We start from the raw sequence: 19,814 nt of genomic DNA, 5'->3' as shown, positions 1-19,814 counted from the left end.
TTCCTTGAAAGCATCCTGGTCTCAGCGAATTCTTACATATGGAAAGCCCACTAGATTTACAAAGTATCACGGGCCTAAGTTAACACAAGGAAGGTATTTCTAAGTTATCATCCCTACTAAAGGAGATAACAAGAATAAGAATAAAGACTCTCTAGCTTCCCAGGTGTTACAGCGGTAAAGAATCCACCTGTCAATGCAGGAGATGCAAGTTCGATCCCTGGGTCAGGAAGATCCCCTGGAGTGGGAAATGGCAACCCACTCCAGTATTCTTGCCTGGAAAATCCCATGGACATAGCCTAGTGGGCTACAGTCCATGGGATCGCAAAGAGTTGGACACAATCGAGCAACGGAGCACACAGTCTTCACATAACTTCCATTTCCTCTGTGTAAAAATTATCAAGATGAAATGTCTCTAATATCCGTATCTTAAGATCAAATACTCTAGTTATGTGCATACTGAGAATTCAATAAAAAGCTATCACTAATCTAATAATTAAAAGATGCTTGCTCCTTGGAAGAAAAGTTATGACCAATCTAGACAGCATATTAAAAAGCAGAGACATTACTTTGCCAACAAAGGTCTGTTGAGTCAAAGTTATGGTTTTTCTAATAGTCCTGTATGGATGTGAGAGCTGGACTATAAAGAAACCTGAGCGCCAAAGAACTGATGCTTTTGAACTGTGGTGTTGAAAAAAACTCTTGAGAGCCCCTTGGACTGCAAGGAGATCCAACCAGTCCATCCTATAGGAAATCAGTCCTGAATATTCATTGGAAGGACTGATGTTGAAGATGAAACTCCAATACTTGGGCCACCTGATGCAAAGAACTGACTCATTTGAAAAGACCCTGATGCTGGGAAAGATTGAAGGCAGGAGAAGGGGACCACAGAGGATGAGATGGTTAGATGGCATCACCGACTCAATGGACATGAGTTTGAGTAAACTCCGGGAGTTGGTGATGAACAGGGAGGCCTGACATGCTGCAGTCCATGGGGTTGCAAAGAGTTGGACACGACAGAGCGACTGGACTGAACTGAATTAATAATGAGAAAGACAACAATAATCTACAAAAGGAAAGTATAGCTGTAATTTCTCAGCAAGAGGGCTTGAAAAAAAAGATGTTAGCAGTGATCAGCATTTATTCAGAGCACCCGAGAAGGCACCGTTCTAAGCACTTCACATGTATTATCTGTTCATCTTTTCGGCAACCCTATGATGTAGGTATTATTAATATGATTACTGTTCCTATTTTATTAAAGTGAAGATGGAGAGATGTAAACGAGTCATGTGATATTGTGAAAGCCACACAGCTAGCAAGTAGAAGAGCTAGGTTCAAACTCAGGCAGAGCAACTCCGCCCATCTTCTTAAGTATAGCTACTGGGAAGAGAAACGGTAGGGGGAAGCCTGACAAGAAAAGGACACAAAATGGAATACAAACATTTAAAGAAAATGAACATTAAAAAACTACCTATCTACCAACAGGGGCCTCAAATTTTATATGAATATACACAGCTTTCAACAAGTTTCTTGGCTATACTTTGGGGGCCCAGTTCTACCAAGAATGTGCATACTACATAAATGACACACGTCCACAAAGGCAGCCAAGCTACAGACAACTGCTATTTGGTTTATGAAGAATTCTTCCAAAACGTAATGGAGTACTAGAAGAACTGCTTGACCCTCTATCACAAAATTCTCTACATGACTGCTTTGCAGACATCCACTTTTCCATACAGATAAAATAGCTTTCCTTAGTTGCAAAAACCTATGGATTTCATTCACCTCATGTAAATGGTCAGTAATGTAATTTGGGGGCTCCCCAGGTGGTGCAGTACCAGTGCAGGAGACATGGGTCCAACCCCTGAGTCGGGGCGATCTCCTAAGCTAGGAAATGGCAACCGACTCCAATATTTTTGTCTGAAAAATTCCATGGAAAGAGGAGCCTGGCAGGTTACAGACCATGCAGTTGCAAAGAGTCAGACACAACTGAGCAAGGACACAATGTAATCTGGGCATTTAAAATGTTACCCTGATTTTCATCATAATACTAAAAAATGCTTTACCAGTGAAATAAGTATTCAGAAAAATTAGCTTTGAAGTGGTTCCTTGAATACAACAAACTTTGTCAATGTGAAGTTAAAAGATTTAGGCATTACCTGCAAAATTTTCAAAACTGCTCACTCTCCAAGAAGCTCCCAGAATAGAAGTGGCTACTAAGGTCTACAATCTCTTTTCTTTAAAGTTCTGGAGACTAGATCTATTTGATTTTATAAATGTAATATGATGTATCTGCCACATATTATGTGGCAACCTTAAGTCTGGGCCGCATTCTGTAAGCAAACATTAATATTTCTGCAGCAAAAATGTGTAAATATTCAAAATAAGTGGATGATAAAAAAGATGGTAAATATTAATTCAAGTTAAGCTTTGATTCCAAATGAGTTGTAAAATTTTGTTTTCACTTTTCAGATAATTTTGGATTTCAGGACTATGAAATTAACCTTTATGCCTAAAGAAAAGTTGATTAAAAAATGATTCAAGAAAAAACAGAGAGCTACTGTATTATTTTTGTCTTCCACAGACTAGATAGACCACTAGTGACTTTAACACACTGGCTACTTCTTGAAATACTCAGTCTTGGTTTCCATGATACCACTTTCCTGGATTTCATACCACCCCACAGCCATTCTTCCACCAACCTTTATTTATCAAGTCTTTCCAGTTCATTCATTCATCTCACACATCAAGAGCCTACTGTGTGCCAGGAGGGTGCTTGAGTAAGTAAGTGAATCAACAGTGCTGCTCTAAATCCTCTTCTGTCAGGAATAAGGCACCTAATTGCTCAAAATTCAGAAATTTAGGAGGCATCTTTTATTTAGTGATCACAAAGTCCCAACTCCATTTCCAACGCAATCAACAAATTCTATCAGTTTTACTCCTAAAATCTCTCTTTAAATATATCCATGTCTATCAGTTGCATTCATTACTTTGTATGTGGACCAATATATACTCAATTCTTACTTTCAGTCTTACATTCTATCACTTTCTCATCCTTTCTCTACTTTCCAGACACTTAAGAAAACTTCAGTGGCTTTCTGCTTCCTGAATAAAGTCCAAATCTCTAACCACACAGTCTTGGGTGGTCTGGCCCTCTACTGCCTGGCCTGAACCTATAGTTTCCCATGTCTTCGCCTTAGCTTCCTCTCTGTTAAGCACACCAGGTCTCTTCTAACTATGCAGCCTTTGAAGCCTGCAGTGTCTTCTGAAAGAAAACTCTTTTAAGGAGGCTGCCCCATTCTATGCCTTCAGGGGCTTGCCTTGTCTAAATTTACCCTACCAAGGTCCCCTCACTTACTATCTAACATAAACCTTTCCTTCTTAAAAACATTTTTAATTAAAAATATTTTTTATATTGGAGTACAGTTGATTTACAATGTCATGTTAGTTTCAAGTGTACGGAAAAGTGATTCAAGCATACTTACACATATATCTATTCTTTTTCACACTCTTTTCCCATATAGGTGACTACAGGACGTTAAGTAGAGTTCCCTGTGCCATACAGTATTATACAGATTATCTCTTTTATATACAATAGTTTGTATATGTTAATCACAAACTCCCAATTTATCCCTCCTTCCCACCCTTCCCCTCTGGTAGCCATAAATTTGTTTCCTAAGTCTGAATCTGTTTTGTACGTAAATTCATTTATATTATCTTTTTAGGTTCCACACACAAATGGTATCATGATATTTGTCTTTCTCTGACTTACCTTTCACTTGGCATGATGTCTCTAAGTCCATCCATGTTGCTGCAAATGGCATTATTTCATTCTTTTTACGACTGAGTAACATTCCATCATTAGTGTGTGTGTGTGTTGCATTTTCTTTAGCCACTCTTTTGTTAGTGGACAGTTAGGGTCCTTCCATGTCGTGATGACTGTAAACAGTACTGCAATAAACACTGGGGAACATGTATCTTTTCAAGTCAGGTTTCTCCAGATATATGCCTCTCTGCTCAATCATGTCTGACTTTTTGTGACTCTATCGACTGTAGCCTGCCCAGCTCCTCTGTCCATGGGATTCTCCCGCAAGAATACTGGAGTGGGGTGCCACTTCCTCCTCTAGGGAATCTTCTTCAGATATATGCCTAGGAGTGGGATTGCTGGATCATAAGGTACTTCCACTTTTAGATTTTTAAGGAAAGCCTCGATACTGTTCTCCATAGTGGCTGTATCAATTTACATTTCAATCAACAGTGTAGAAGGGTTCCCTTTTTTCCACACTCTCTCCAGTATTTATTTCTAACATAGTCTTTTATTTTCTTCTTAGGATTTCAATCTTTTGTCTACACAACACAGATTAAGGACTTTAACTCCACTTAATATTTCTGAACTCAAAATTGACACCACCCCAACACTTGAACTTTAAATCTGATCTCATCCACCTTTCAATGCTATTATCATTTCCAAAGAGATAACCTTTCTCCCCAATCGCAATAGTTTCCTTTAAGGATGTGTCAACACAAGCATTTAAAGTTTTTGTTAAGTTTTTGTTAATTACTAATACTTTTTTTTGGTATCAGAGAAACCCTTTTTCTTTCTTTATGGTAGCAGTGTCAATAGCTCAAAACTTGTGTCACCAAAGAAAAAAAGAAAAATCTTTTAGGTACCAGGTGTTGCTCTCTCCTTGGACATTAAAACTAGACTATGTAGAAAAGGATAGATGGTGAGCTGAGTCAGATACACAAATCTATTTTCATGGAGAAAATAAATAAAATGCCACTCATCCTGCCTGTCTGTAACTTGAGTGGAATCCAGCTGTAAAAGTATAAGTATTATCATTTATACTTATTATTATAAGTATAAGTATAAGTATTTATCATTTATTCATCAATAATGCAAGAAACCCTGTATCTTTATTAAGGCTGGTAGAAGTATCAGTCCAGTTCAGTTCAGTTGCTCAGTCGTGTCTGACTCTTTGCGATCCCTGTCCATCACCAGTTCCCGGAGTTCACTCAGACTTACGTCCATCAAGTCAGTGATACCATCCAGCCATCTCATCCTCTGTCATCCCCTTCTCCTCCTGCCCCCAATACCTCCCAGCATCAGGGTCTTTTCCAATGAGTCAACTCTTCACATGAGGTGGCCAAAGTACTGGAATTTCAGCTTTAGCATCATTCCTTCCAAAGAACACCCAGGACTGATCTCCTTTAGGATGGACTGGTTGGATCTCCTTGCAGTCCAAGGGACTCTCAAGAGTCTTCTCCAACACCACATTTCAAAAGCATCAATTCTTCGGCGCTCAGCTTTCTTCACAGTCTAACTCTCACATCCATACATGACTACTGGAAAAACCATAGGCTTGACTAGACGGACCTTTGTTCTCAAGGTAAGGACCTTTGTTCTCTGCTTTTGAATATGCTGTCTAGGTTGGTCATAACTTTCCTTCCAAGGAGTAAGCGTCTTTTAATTTCATGGCTGCAATCACCATCTGCAGTGATTTTCGCGCCCCCCAAAATAAAGTCTGACACTTTCCACTGTTTCCCCATCTAATTCCTATGAAGTAATGGGACCAGATGCCATGATCTTCGTTTTCTGAATGTTGAGCTTTAAGCCAACTTTTTCACTCTCCTCTCTCACTTTCATCAAGAGGCTTTTTAGTTCCTGTTCACTTTCTGCCATAAGGAGCCACCCCACGCCGGAGGCCAAGGGTAGAGGCCGGGAGGAGCAACCCCACGCCTGAGGTCAGGGGTGGCGGCTGAGAGGAGCAACCCCATGTCCAAGGAGCGGTGGCTGTGTGGGAGCAGGAGGGCCGAGAGGAGCTACTCTACGTTCAAGGTCAGGAGAGGCGGCCGTGAGGAGATACCCCTCATCCAAGGTAAGGAGCAGTGGCTGCGCTTTGCTGGAGCAGCCGTGAAGAGATAACCCACAAACAAGGTAAGAGAAACTCAAGTTAGACAGTACGTGTTGCAAGAGGGCATCAGAGGGCAGACACACTGAAACCATAATCACAGAAAACTAGCCAAACTAATCACACTAGGACCACAGCCTTGTCTAACTCAATGAAACTAAACCATGCCGTGTGGGGCCACCCAAGACGGGCGGGTCATGGTGGAGAGGTCTGACAGAATGCGGTCCACTGGAGAAGGGAATGGCAAACCACTTTCTTTGGAAGGACTGACGCTAAAGCTGAAATTCCAGTACTTTGGCCACCTCACACGAAGAGTTGACTCATTGGAAAAGACTCTGATGCTGGGAAGGATTGGGGGCAGGTGAGGGGGACGACAGAGGATGAGATGGCTGGATGGCATCAATGACTCGATGGATGTGGTATGAGTGAACTCTGGGAGTTGGTGATGGACAGGGAGGCCTGGCGTGCTGCAATTCATGGGGTCGCAGAGAGTCGGACACAACTGAGCGACTGAACTGAACTGAACTCAGTATTCTTGCCTTGAGAACCCCATGAACAGTATGAAATGGTAGAAGTACAGACATCAGCAAAACAGATTTTATCCTCATGAAGTTTATACTACAGTAGGAAGAAAGACAAAAATTAGGTGTAATTGATAGACAGAAAAACAGTAACAGGGATTAAGGTAAAAGGGAAAAGCTTCTCTGTTAAGGTGAAATCTGAAGGAAGAAAATGGTAAAAAAAAAAAATCTTGGGGAAGAGAATTCAAGTATATGAAAATCTCAGTCTTATGTTTTGCCATGTTTAAATAAATGATGTGGAATAAAACCACTGGTATTTATGAACTACTGCTATAATTCAGTATCCAGATTTGCCTCCAAAGAAAAGATTACCTATTTCATGGATAATAATGTTTATACTATATCTAAGAACCCATGCAGATATATTAAAGACTACCTAGCAAAAGGCTTGGGCTTCCCCAGTGGCTCAGCAGTGAAGAATCTGCCTGTAATGCAGGAGACCCAGGTTTGATCCCTGGGTCAGGAAGATCCCTTGGAGGAGGACATGGCAACCCACTCCAATACTCCTGCCTAGAGAATCCCATGGACAGAGTCTGGCAGGCTGCAGTCCATAGGGTTGCACAGTGTCGGACACGGCTAAGCAACTAAGCAGCAGCAGCAAAAGGCTCTGGCATCACTGTTATAAATAAAATCTAAGGAAATCTGCCAATAGTTGACTGCCAAGCAGAATTCTTATAATGTGCTACAGTAGACTCAGTCTATACTGGGAGACTTGATATTGGTAACTTTTATAGTCTATCTTTGTACAGTGCTGAGTGATTTTCTCTGAACCACTTTTCTCCAAATCTTATGATGAACCCTATCAGAGAACCCTATCAGAAAAATACAACACAGAGCAATGCATATAATCATATAAACTGTGATATACAACCTTATTATTAATATATTGTATATATAATAAAATAGACACTAAAGGTAACGGCCTCAAGCAAATTTAAAACAAACTACAGTTAACATTTCTTGATAAAGTATTACTGATGTATGTATCAGTACATACAGATACATGTACATGTATCAGAGCCTAACACAGCTTGGTTTGCTAATTATATTTAAGTACAGAAATCACATCATTTTTTTCTCTTTTGCCATGTGGCACGTGGAATCTTAGTTCCCTGACCAGGGATTGAAACCATGCCCCTTGCAGGGGAAGCTCAAAACCATGACCACTTGACTACCAGGGAATACCTAGAAATCACAGTATTTTAAAGCCAGAAGGGATATAACTATATCGTTTAATAGATTATCAACAATCTTGCAGTATATACTAGATGATCAAGATTTAGGAAACGAGTCATGAGTCAGAAGCTGCAAAAGTAAAAATTTCTCTTGTGCGTGCAATTGCTTCCGTCATGTCCGACTCTTGGCAACCCTATGGACTGTAGCTTGCCAGCCTCCCCCGTCCATGGGGCTCTCCAGGCAAGAATATTAGAGTGGGTTGCTTTTCCATTCTCCAGGGGATCTTCCCCGCCCAGGGATCAAACCTGCATCTCCTGCACTGCATGTAGCTTTTTTACCCATGAGCCAGTGGGGAAGTCCCAAAACTTCTCTTACTTTTCTTCAAAGGTCTAAGGATATTTCATCCATCAATGCCTTGAAACTCTCATTCCAGTGACCTAAACGGTATGATACTGAGTCTGTAATGTGAACAGAGAAAAGAACATACGTCTTTAGAAGTCCCTTTCATTTGCTAGACACTCTCTCTGTCACCAAGAGTAGGCCTACTGGTCCCAGTAAGCCTAAAGGTAGGAGGATCCCTATGGTTGCAGAATTCGCTATACCTACTGCTTCCCTCTTGATCTTTCTTCCTTCTACTTGCTTTACAACAAATTAAAAACAGCTATTCTAGTTTCATAGATTATTGACACTGACACTATTATTTTCGACACTGATGTTGTTGCTTAGCTGCCATGTGGTGTTTGAGGGACCCCGTGGACTATAGCCTGCCAGGCTCCTCTGTCCACAGGACATCCCCCGGCAAGGAATACTGGATGTTTGTCTATCTTAGAGTCAGTTCTCTGATGCACAAGCTCTTTCCTCACAATTGAAAAAAAAAAAACTACTATCACTATCCTTATAAGCTGACAAAATAGGGTTTTCCTGGTGATGAAAATCTAAGCTTTTGGAATTAACTATCCACAGCTTAACATACTATCACCTACAAAGAATCAGCATAATGATACCTATTCATTTTAATAACCTGTGCAAAATATTTTATTAGCCCACCCTCACAAAAAGAACCCAAAGCATATTCCCAATGTAAGCAATTACATATTCCATTCTAAAAATTGGTCAAGGAAGAGCCATAGACAAAAGACAGATAACCTAACCAGAGACATCTAAACATTCAATTATACACCTGCTGTTGGCCATCAGATGAAGCAGCTGAATGGTCCACTATAAAGTACTGACTAAATCACAAAGATTACTCTTTCTATCAAGTCTGCATCCTGCCCTTGGGATCAATACTTGCTCCCATCCCCTCAATGAAGGCTCACTGTAAATGGGCCCAGGAAAAGAATAGCTGTTGATAAAACTGCTACTTAAGTGTACCTTCTGGTTCTGCAGTTCAAGCCTGGTGACAAGAAGTTTCAAGCAGCTCACTTCATCAGAGTCTATCACTCTGAACAGCAACTAACAGCTGCAGGCAGAGCCTTAGTACCAGTTACCCTAACCTTTTAAAACCCTTCTTCTCTACCCCAAGCCCTGCTAACACATCTCTAAACCTTAGAAACAATATAATTTTTAAAATTAACTTACACACATGGTTATTTACTTTTTCAATTTGATCATGGAACCCAAGTCAAGGCCAGTGACCCAAAATATGCATGAACTCTTAAAAATTAACTCTAAAGGGAACTTCAGTAATTTACATTAAAATTAAAATCTACTCCCATCTCCACCCCTTCATGATGGCATAATTTCAAATCAATTTGTATCACATATACATGCAGTCTTCTCAAAAAATATTTTAAAAACATGGCTGTTAATATTTAACACTTAGATTTCTTCTGTAAGATTTTAGATTTTTCCACAAATTACACAGGTGGTTATTTTATATAAACAGGCATGAAAATGATTCATGCTTGCTAACTGAAGAGATATGATATGGCCATTTTAAAATTAAAGTCTAGATTTATTCTGACCTAGTCCTCTAAGATCCTTCTATCAGTCTATGATTTTACGATTTATGATACATTGAATGTAGGAAACAGCTTCCAAAATTTTTATTGCTTCACACAAATCAGATGGACTTTCAGGTCCCTGAACCTAGCTTCTTTGTTAAATTTTAGAATTTCTTCTCTGGAGAGTAACCTAACTAGGAACCATTTACCAAGTTAATGTCTTCGTGCAAACTATAAAAAAGGTAACCACTTCTTTTAGTTTAATTTAGACTAGCACAGGAAACGGGATTCAAAAAGACTTACTGCTCAAACTGCCAATGAAGTCAGGACCTCTAAAACGAAATAATTTGATTTTTATAATTTACTGTTCCATGAGCTCAAGCTTATCTGATTAGTACTTTCTGCCGTACTCCTCAAAGTTTTCCAACACCAGGACTCCCACCACCTAGAAACAGCTTTCGCAAGCCAGATGCCAAACCTATCGGTCCTACACCTCCAAAGCAGGGTGTATTTCCTGATCGAACAAAGAGCAACAAAGAAGTGGGTGGTAACCGCCTCTCAGAGAGGCAAGCCAGGACCCATTGAGGCTGATGTACAACACAAGCAGCAACAGCGACAACACGTTGCCCCACCACCGTCGCATTTCCCGTGAAGACTGACTACCTCAAACTCGAAAACCCTCATTATTTATTGAGAAAGTGAAGCCCTTTCATTTAAGTGCTGAGAAAGTGGCGCTCAGAGAACCCGGCAAACAAAGGAAAGGGATGGAGCCCACGCAAAACAGGGGTGCGAACGAGCCTCCAGGTGGACGTGGGCCCCCACCCTCAGGGGCTACTCTCCAGCACCCAACCCGGTCGAGGGGTCCAGGGTGAGGCCGGCGGCAGAGAAAAGGAGGAGACGCTCGGGCCAGCCGGGGACACAGAGGAGGGAAGAGGCGGGGAGGGGAGGGATGGGGGCTGGAGGGGCGGAGCTCTCGGGGCCGTGGGGCTTTGTGTGCAGTCTGGGCCGGGGTAGCTGTTTGGGCCCGCGAAGAGAAATCGGGTGCAGGCGGCCGGAGCAGGGGACCCCCAAAACCTCCCTCCCACGAGCGCCGGGCGGGACAGGCGCGAGGAAGGGCCGTCCCCTTTGCACCAGCACCAAGCCAAGGCAGGCCGGCGGCGGACCGCACTGCCGGAACGAGAGGGGCCGGAGGGAAAGTGGGGCGTCCGTTTAGCTCCCCGAGGAGGCTGCCGGACGGCGTCGGGTCGGGAATGGGTTAAGATGCTGCCAAAAGTCGGTCCCTCCTCCTGACCCCTCAGCACCCGGCGCGACAACTGGCGACGGCGGCCGCAGAGCCGATGCGGCTCCGGGCCTGGCGCCACAGCCCTGGGCCGCCCACCCTCCCGCCTGCCCGGCGTCTCACCATCATAGTAGTAGCAGACTTTCTTCTTGCCGCCTCCTTGACTGTACGCCATGGGCTCCCCGGCCACCGCCGCCTCCGGCTCCTCCTCTTGCTGCTGCTGCTATTGCTGCCTCCGCGGCTCCGGCGGGGAGAGAAGGCTGGGGCGAAGGTGGAGGGTGGCAGTCCCGCGGGGAAGGGCAGGCCGGAGGGAGGAGAGGAGGGGGGTGCCGGGAGGGCTGGGTACCGCCCGGCCGAAGGGCCGAGAGAGCGGACCAGGGGGTGGCAGCGGCGCCAACTCGCGACACTGGGGAGGGGGAGGGGGGCGCCAAACTACCTCCGGAGGCCGAGGGGAGGTGGGGCGGGTCCACTGCGACTCCACGGGGGAGGAGGGGGCAAGAGGCTTCTTCAATTTGGGAAAAGAGGCTTTCTTATGATGAGCAACTTGCACAGGACGGCTACCCTATACAGTCGTAAAAGGATTTTTTTTTTCAAAGAGCCGGCTTTCGCTTTTAGATTAGGTAGGTAAAGGGAGCATGGAGCCGGGTGAACGCTTCCCCCCTTCGCATCTTTGCGCAGTGGTTGCGCCTACCCTGAGCCTGCGCAGTCGGCGCCTCCCCAACCGTAGCCCGGGCCGCCTGGACCCCCTCCGCGAAGTCCCACGCTGCTCCCCTCCCCCTCTGTCGCGAAGCTCCCGCCGGGGCGGACCACGTGTTCTGAGCCGGGTGCAGAGAGACCACTATCCCACCCCTTCGACCTTCTTGAACCCGCCGAGCTGCAACCCACGATCCCTGTACTGGGTCGTCGTGCATTTCATTTATTTTTTTCATTTTCTACTGATAATCGCTGAGAGGAGGTGTTGACCTCGGAAGAGGTCCCCCCTATTAAGGGGACCTATTGCAGACATTAAAGAGCAGAGAGTACTGCCTGACTTTAAATAGGCAGTTATGGCATGCATGTATGTGTTAGGGTTCTAAGTAATTTATGATGTATTTCATTTATATGTGTTAACTCGATTGAGACTCCCAACAACTGGGATTAAGCTGGGACGTTAAGTATTGTTTCTAGTTCTTCTTTATAAATGGACTTTATAACGCACTTGGTCCTCTCCAAGGTTGATGGTCTGGGGTTTGATTTCAGCCTTTCTCTAAAGTCCACACATCCTGGCTACTCCATTATGACTGCTTCTGCTGGCCGGGCACTGGAGAAATTGGCAGCATAAAGTTCAGAGAAAGGACTTTCAGAACTTTGGGACGTTATAAATACCTTTGCCCCTGTGTTCAATAAGTCATCAAACAGGGAGCCTTTTCAGCCACCCACCTTGTAGGTGATTGGGGTGGGGGTGGGGGATGCGCTTATTCCCGTATACCATTTATTGTTTATAAGTGCAGACTCAGTCACTCAGCCCTGTCTGACTCTGCGATCCCGTGGACTGTGGCCCCCCCACCCCCACCCCCGAGGAGCAGGTTGCCATTTCCTCTTCAAGGGGAATCTTCCTGATCCAGGGTTGGAACTCCGGTCTCCTACATTGGCAGGTGTATTCTTTACCATTGAGCCCTCTGGGAAGCCCATTTACCATTTATGCATTTCCCCAAATACACATTCTCTCCCATCCCTATCAAAAAACAAACAAAAAGTCCTTATTGAAGCAGGAGTCTTTGGGAGCCAGTAACAAAATTATCCTTTTTATTTTGCTAGTAAATAGTTGACTTCAAAATCTCCAGGTAGTTCATACTTAGAGCAGCAATTTTCCTGGACCTCACCCCCACGAGATTTAGCAAAAATAAATCCAAGGTAGCCTTCATCTCCCGCTACCTAAATCCATGCTTTTAGCAAGCACCCAGGTAAGGGACACAGTTGGTACAAGAATCAGAGTGAGAAACTTTGACTTTAGAGGTTAAAAATTACATGATACTATTTTACAGCTTTTATGCTATCAAGCCCCAAATCAACTTGGTATATTCTGAGAACAAAATAAGTTAATTTAGTAGAAACTAACATTCTCAGAGCCAGGAGAGTGGAAACTGAAATGAGACTTTGTTTGCTTCTGGAAGACTTCCTTGACTTTACTTCTTCCCGAACCTCCGAACCCCTCCTCCTGTTTTTTCTGCCCCTTACTTGGTAGTTGTGACTTGTACACTTTTAGCTCAACACTCACCATATTGCAGTTGTCTGCAACTTCTCTGAACTTCTCATTAGAACAGTGTCATGAGAAGACAATGTTTGTCTTGCAGGTAAGTATATCTGTATGCGTAAATCATTCAATTGTCTGAATTGCTTCATCTGTAAAATGGGGCAGTATTACTTGGAGAGTAATTCTTCATATGAATATAGAGTGCCTCAAATAAGAAAATTAATATAGAATAGATTTTTTAAAAAATATTTATTTGGCTGCCTTGGGTCTTAGTTGTGACACACAGGGCTCAGTAGTAGTGGTGCTTGGGCTTAGTTGCTCCGTGGCATGTGGGATCTTAGTTTCCCGACCAGCGATTGAACCTGTGTCCCCTGCACTGCAAGACAGATTCTTAATCACTGGACCACTAGGTAAGTCCCCAGAATAGTTTTGAAACAATGAGGAACTATGTGAATACAAGCGAGTATTATGATTATTGTTATAATACTAGTAATAATTACTATTATTGGCATCCATGGAACCTACCTTTGAACACGTGAAAAGAGCCTGGACATATATTTACATATTTTGATTGGTCTAGGAACTTGTTATTTTAACTATTTTTTAATAATTTTATTATTTTTAATTTTTAATTGAAGTATAGTTGATTTACAATGTGTTAGTTTCTGATGTACAGCAAAGTGTATATACATATATATATACTTTTAAAGCTTATATACGCATACTTTTTTATTTTCCTTTTCATTTAGGCTGTTTCAGTTCAGTTCAGTTCAGTCGCTCAGTCATATCCGATGCTTTGTAACCCCATGAATTGTAGCACGCCAGGCCTCCCTGTCCAATACCATCTCCCAGAGTTCACTCAAACTCATGTCCATTGAGTCAGTGATGCCATCCAGCCATCTCATCCTCTGTTGTCCCCTTCTCCTCCTGCCCGTAATCCCTCCCAGCATCAGGGTCTTTTCCAATGAGTCAACTCTTCTCATGAGGTGGCCAAAGTACTGGAGTTTCAGCCTCAGCATCAGTCCTTCCAATGAAAACCCAGGACTGAACTCCTTTAGGATGGACTGGTTGGACCCCTTTGCAGTCCAAGGGACTCTCAAGAGTCTTCTCCAACATCACAGTTCAAAAGCATCAATTCTTTGGCGCTCAGCCTTCTTCACAGTTCAACACTCACATCCATACATGACCACTGGAAAAAGCATAGCCTTGACTAGATGGATCTTTGTTGGCAAAGTAATGTCTCTGCTTTTGAATATACTATCTAGGTTGGTCATAACTTTCCTTCCAAGGATTAAGCCACTTTTAATTTCATGGCTGCAGTCACCATCTGCAGTGATTTTGGAGCCCAAAAAATAAAGTCTGACGCTGTTTCCACTGTTTCTCCATCTATTTCCCATAAAGTTATGGGACCAGATGCCGTGATCTTCGTTTCCTGAATGTTGAGCTTTAAGCCAACTTTTTCACTCTCCTCTTTCACTGTCATCAAGAGACTTTTTAGTTCCTCTTCACTTTCTGCCATAAGGGTGGTGTCATCTGCATATCTGAGGTTACTGATATTTCTCCCGGCAGTCTTGATTCTAGCTTGTGCTTCTTCTAGCCCAGTGTTTCTCATGATGCACTCTGCATATAAGTTAAATAAACAGGGTGACAGTATACAGCCTTGACGTACTCCTTTTCCTATTTGAAACCAGTCTGTTGTTCCATGTCCAGTTCTAACTGTTGCTTCCTGACCTGCATATAGGTTTCTCAAGAGGCAGGTCAGGTGGTCTGGTATTCCCATCTCTCTCAGAATTGTCCACAGTTTATTGTGATCCACACAGTCAAAGGCTTTGGCATAGTCAATAAAGCAGAAATAGATGCTTTCCTGGAACTCTCTTGCTTTTTCGATGATCCAGCAGATGTTGGCAACTTGATCTCTGCTTCCTCTGCCTTTTCTAAAACCAGCTTGAACATTTGGAAGTTCACGGTTCACATATTGCTGAAGTGTGGCTTGGAGAATTTTGAGCATTACTTGACTAGCATGTGAGATGAGTGCAATTGTGTGGTAGTTTGAGCATTCTTTGGCATTGCCTTTCTTTGGGATTGGAATGAAAACTGACCTTTTCCAGTCCTGTGGCCACTGCTGAGTTTTCCAAATTTGCTGACATATTGAGTGCAGTACTTTCACAGCATCATCTTTTAGGATTTGAAATAGCTCCACTGGAATTCCATCACTTCCCCTAGCTTTGTTCGTAGTGATGCTTTCTAAGGCCCACTTGACTTCACATTCCAGGATGTCTGGCTGTAGGTGAGTGATCACACTATCATGATTATCTGGGTCATGAAGATCTTTTTTGTACAGTTCTTCTGTGTATTCTTGCCAACTCTTCTTAATATCTTCTGCTTCTGTTAGGTCCCTACCATTTCTGTCCTTTATCGAGCCCATCTTTGCATGAAATGTTCCCTTGGTATCTCTAATTTTCTTGAAAAGAGCTTTAGTCTTTCCCATTCTGTTGTTTTCCTCTGTTTCTTTGCATTGATTGCTGAGGAAGGCTTTCTTATCTCTCCTTGCTATTTGGAACTCTGCATTCAGATGCTTATATCTTTCCTTTTCTCCTTTGCTTTTCTCTTCTCTTCTTTTCACAGCGATTTGTAAGGCCTCCTCAGACAGCCATTTTGCTTTTTTTTGCATTTCTTTTCCATGGGGATGGTCTTGATCCCTGTCTCCTGTACAATGTCACGAACCTCTGTCCATAGTTCATCAGACACTCTATCAGATCTAACTCCCTTGAATCTATTTCTCACTTCCACTCTATAATCATAAGGCTGTTTAAGACATTAAATACAGTTCCCTGTACTATACAGTAGGACTTTGTTGTTCATCTATTTTATATATCGTAATTTTTATCTGCTAATTCCAATCTCCTAGTTTATCCCTGCCCCATCTTCTTTCCCCTTTAGTAACCATAAGTTTGTATTCTATGTCTGTGAGTCTGTTTCTGTTTTGTAAATAAGTTCATTTGTATCATATTTTAGATTTCATATATAAGTGATATATAGTATTTGTCCTCTTTCAGTTTATTTTACTTAGTATGATCATCTCTACATTCATCCATGTTGCTGCAAGTAGCATTATTTCACTTTCTTATGTCTCAGAAATACTCCATTGTGTGGTGTGTGTGTGTTTGTGTGTGTGTGTGTGTAGCACATCTCTTTATCCATTCATCTGTTGATGGGCATTTAGGTTAGGTTGCTTCCATGTCTTGGCTATTGTAAATATTGCTGCAATGAACATTGGGGTACATGTATCTTTTCAAATTATGGTTTTTCCAGATATATGCCCAGGAGTGGGCTTGCTGGATCATATGGCAAGTCTATTTTTAGTTTTTTTAAGGAATTCCATACTGTTTTCCATAGTGGCTGCACCAATTTACATTCCCACCAACAGTGTGGGAGGATTCTGTTTTCTCCACACTGTCTCCAGCATTTGTTATTTCAGACTTTTTAATGATGGCCATTCTGACCAGCGTGAGGTGATACCTTATTTTAGTTTTGATTTGCAATTCTCTAGTAGTTAGCAATGTTGAGCATCTTTCCATTTACCTACTGGCCATCTGTATGTCTTCAGAGAAATATTTATTTATTTAGGTCTTCTGCCTATTTTTTGATTGAGTTGTTTGGTTTTTTTGTTATTGAGTTGTATGAGTTGTTTGTATATCTTGGAAATTAAGCCCTTGTTGGTTGCATCCTTTGCAAATATTTTCTCCCAGTCTGTGGGTTGTCTTTTCATTTCATTTCCTTTGCTGTGCAAAACCATATAAGTTTAATTAGGGCCCATTTGTTTAGTTTTGCTCTTATTTCTATTACCTTGGGAGACTGACCTAAGAAAATATTGCTACAGTTCATAAACTCTTCTAGGAGTATTATAGTGTTATGTCTTATATTTAAGTCTTTAAGCTATTTTGAGTTTATTTTTGTATGTGGTTTGAGGAAGTGTTCTAACTTCATTAATTTATGTGTGGCTGTCCAGCTTTCCCAACACCACTTGCTGAAGAGAGTCTTTTCTCTGTTGTGTATATTCTTGCCTCCTTTGTTGAAGATTACTTGACCGTGTGTGGGTTTATTTTGGGCTCTCTATTCTGTTCCATTGATATATGTGTCTGTTTTTGTGCCAATACTATACTGTTTGATACTGTAGCTTTGTAGTATGTTTGAAGTTTGGGAAGGTTATGCCTCCAGCTTTATTCTTTTTCTTCAGGATTGCTTTGGCAACTCTGTTTATTTATTTTTTTAATGGTTCCATATGAATTTTAGGATTATTTTTTCTAGTTCTGTGAAAAGTGTCATCAGCAAGTTGATAGCGATCTCATTAAATCTTTAGATTGCTTTGGGTAGTATGGCCATTTTAACAATATTAATTCTTCCAATTAATGGGGCTCCTATGGCAGACCTGGACTGGGTCCTGCTTACATCCCCAGTTGCAGCTTGGACCACGCTTCAGCCCCTTCAGTCTGTCTCCACACAGCCAACCCCAGTTTTTTCCTGCATCTGTCCACTGAAGCCTGAGTTTTAGCATCCAGCTCCCATGTACACTAGCAGCTATGCTGTCCAGCTGAGGAGTGTAGGAAGTGGCCAGGACCCTCTGTGCTGGTGTCTGTCCATTTTGCCTGCTACAGTCCAGCTGCAGTGCTCTCCTCTAAGCCTCTGAGGCTCCTTTTCAGTCTGGTGACAGGGGTTTCAGGGTGAGAGAACCTTGTATCTTTCATAGCTCTCTCCCAGGGGTGCAGGTCCATCCTGATTTTTTTTTTTCCTTTCATCCTTCCTGGTTGTGTAATGACCTTTCCTGCATTCGGTTGGAGCTCTCAGCCCAATGATTTTGGTTGTATGAGATTTGCCATCCTTCAGGAGGTATTGTTGTTCTTCAGTCTCTGAGTCTTTGTGACCCCATGGACTGTCATCCACAAGGCTCCTCTGTCTCTCCCTGTCTTCTAGAGTTTGCTCAAATTCATGTCCATTTAGTCCGTGATGCTATCTAACCGTCTCATCCTCTGCCACCCCCTCTTCCTTTGGCCTCCAATCTTTCCCTGAATCAGGGTCTTTTCCAAAGAGATTGAGTCAGCTCTTCGCATCAGGTGGCCAAAGGACTGGAGCTTCAGCTTCAGTGTCAGTTCTTCCAATGAATATTCAGGGTTGATTTCCTTTAGGATTGACTGGTTTGATCTCATTGCAGTCCAAGAGACTTCCCTAATAGCTCAGTGGGTAAAGAATTCACTTGCAGTGCAGGAGACACAGGAGACATGGGTTTGCTTTCTGGGCCAGGAAAGATGCCCTGGAGGAAGAGATGGCAAACCACTCCAGTATTCCTGCCTGGAAAATTCCATGGACAGAGTCGCAAAGAACTGGACACAACTGAGCACATGGCACACATCCAGTAGGTATTTTGTGAGAATTATTCCACAGAATTTTGATGTATTTGTGGGAGGAGGTGAGCTCCATGTCTTTCTATTCTGCCCTCTTGAGCTCCACCCTATTATTTAACACTTTTAAATCAACAGAGTAAATTATTTTGCCCCTAGAAACTGGTATTGGAAAAGGAGTTTGGTATACCAATAATTATGCCCATGACAAGTATGTGCCTAAATATCCATAGTGAACTTTAGATCATTAAAGCTAAACCTGGAATCAGGTTATTGAAACCTATTGACAAGTTTATTTCCATATTCCAACTCATCTCTCTCAAACCTTTTTACCATTAGAAAAAAGGGAGTTTTAGACAATAATCAGTAGAAAGAAACAACTGAGTGCAGGGATAATTCACAGCATGCATAAATGAGGATTTTCTTTATTCTCAAACTGTTTTTTCCTCTATTTCCTGCTTTGTCTACATGGACTTTTTTTTTTTTTCAGTCTTGAAGATGTTCAGTGTTTTGAGGTTATTCAATTGAATGATCTGTTAAATGGATTATTTAGGAACATGACTGTCTAGAAACTAATTGCCTCAACTTATACCGAAAATTAAACCCTGCTGTTAACTGCAGCAGATAGTTTAAGTTTTGGTTGCTATAAAATTATTCATATAAGCTTGTTTCTACCCTAAGGAAATTTAGATTGCTTAGTGTTAAATTCTATGTAGCAATTCCATAAGGTAATACAGAAGGTAAAGTATAGTGACTAACAGTAGGGTGTTGTCACAAACTGAAACAGCCTCAAGCTGAATTCTGATTTCCTTGTAAGCTTGGTGCCTATTTTTACACAATAGTATAAACTGTAACTCATAAATCTAAATATTAGTACCAAAACACTGAATGCTATTTGAACTGTATATTTGTGTAATAAAATTTAAAATCCCTCATATTCCTTAAAAATATGTTTCTGAGTTATAGCTTATCTACTAAATTATTCAGTTACATGAAACCTTTTGAATCACCTCTGTGAGCTTGTTGAGTATTACTTTGCCTATAACCCTCAAAACATAGTATTACTTTGATGTACTCCATCTACTTGCATAAATTTTCTAGTAAAATTCTATACCCACACTGTTTCTAAGGAAATCTGCTTGCTAGTATCACCTAATTACTCTATATTTGTATCTTAATTCTTCCTCTGTCATGTCTCAGTATTTTAAACTGATTGATATGTTTGCTACTAATTTCCTGGGAATTAAATGGCCCTCTCCTGTATTGCCTGCTAATGAGGCACAATCGAGGAGCG

At 41.9% G+C, this 19,814-nt stretch overlaps 1 protein-coding gene across 1 annotated transcript in view; it reads right to left on the bottom strand.

Annotated features, from left to right (window-relative positions):
• Positions 1–11,279, bottom strand: part of HDAC2 (histone deacetylase 2) — a 33,862-nt gene extending 22,583 nt beyond the window's left edge. Inside the window, exon 1 of the mRNA XM_068984932.1 lies at positions 11,015–11,279. Coding sequence (XP_068841033.1) covers positions 11,015–11,066 — 52 coding nt within the window. The 5' untranslated portion in view covers positions 11,067–11,279. The remainder of the gene's footprint in view (positions 1–11,014) is intronic.
• Positions 11,280–19,814: the final 8,535 nt, after the last annotated feature.

This window comes from Capricornis sumatraensis, chromosome 13 (assembly GCF_032405125.1).
Source record: "Capricornis sumatraensis isolate serow.1 chromosome 13, serow.2, whole genome shotgun sequence".
Lineage (NCBI taxonomy): Eukaryota > Metazoa > Chordata > Mammalia > Artiodactyla > Bovidae > Capricornis > Capricornis sumatraensis.
The sequence above is the reverse complement of the archived record's forward strand: the minus strand, read 5'-3'. Positions and strand labels throughout refer to the sequence as shown.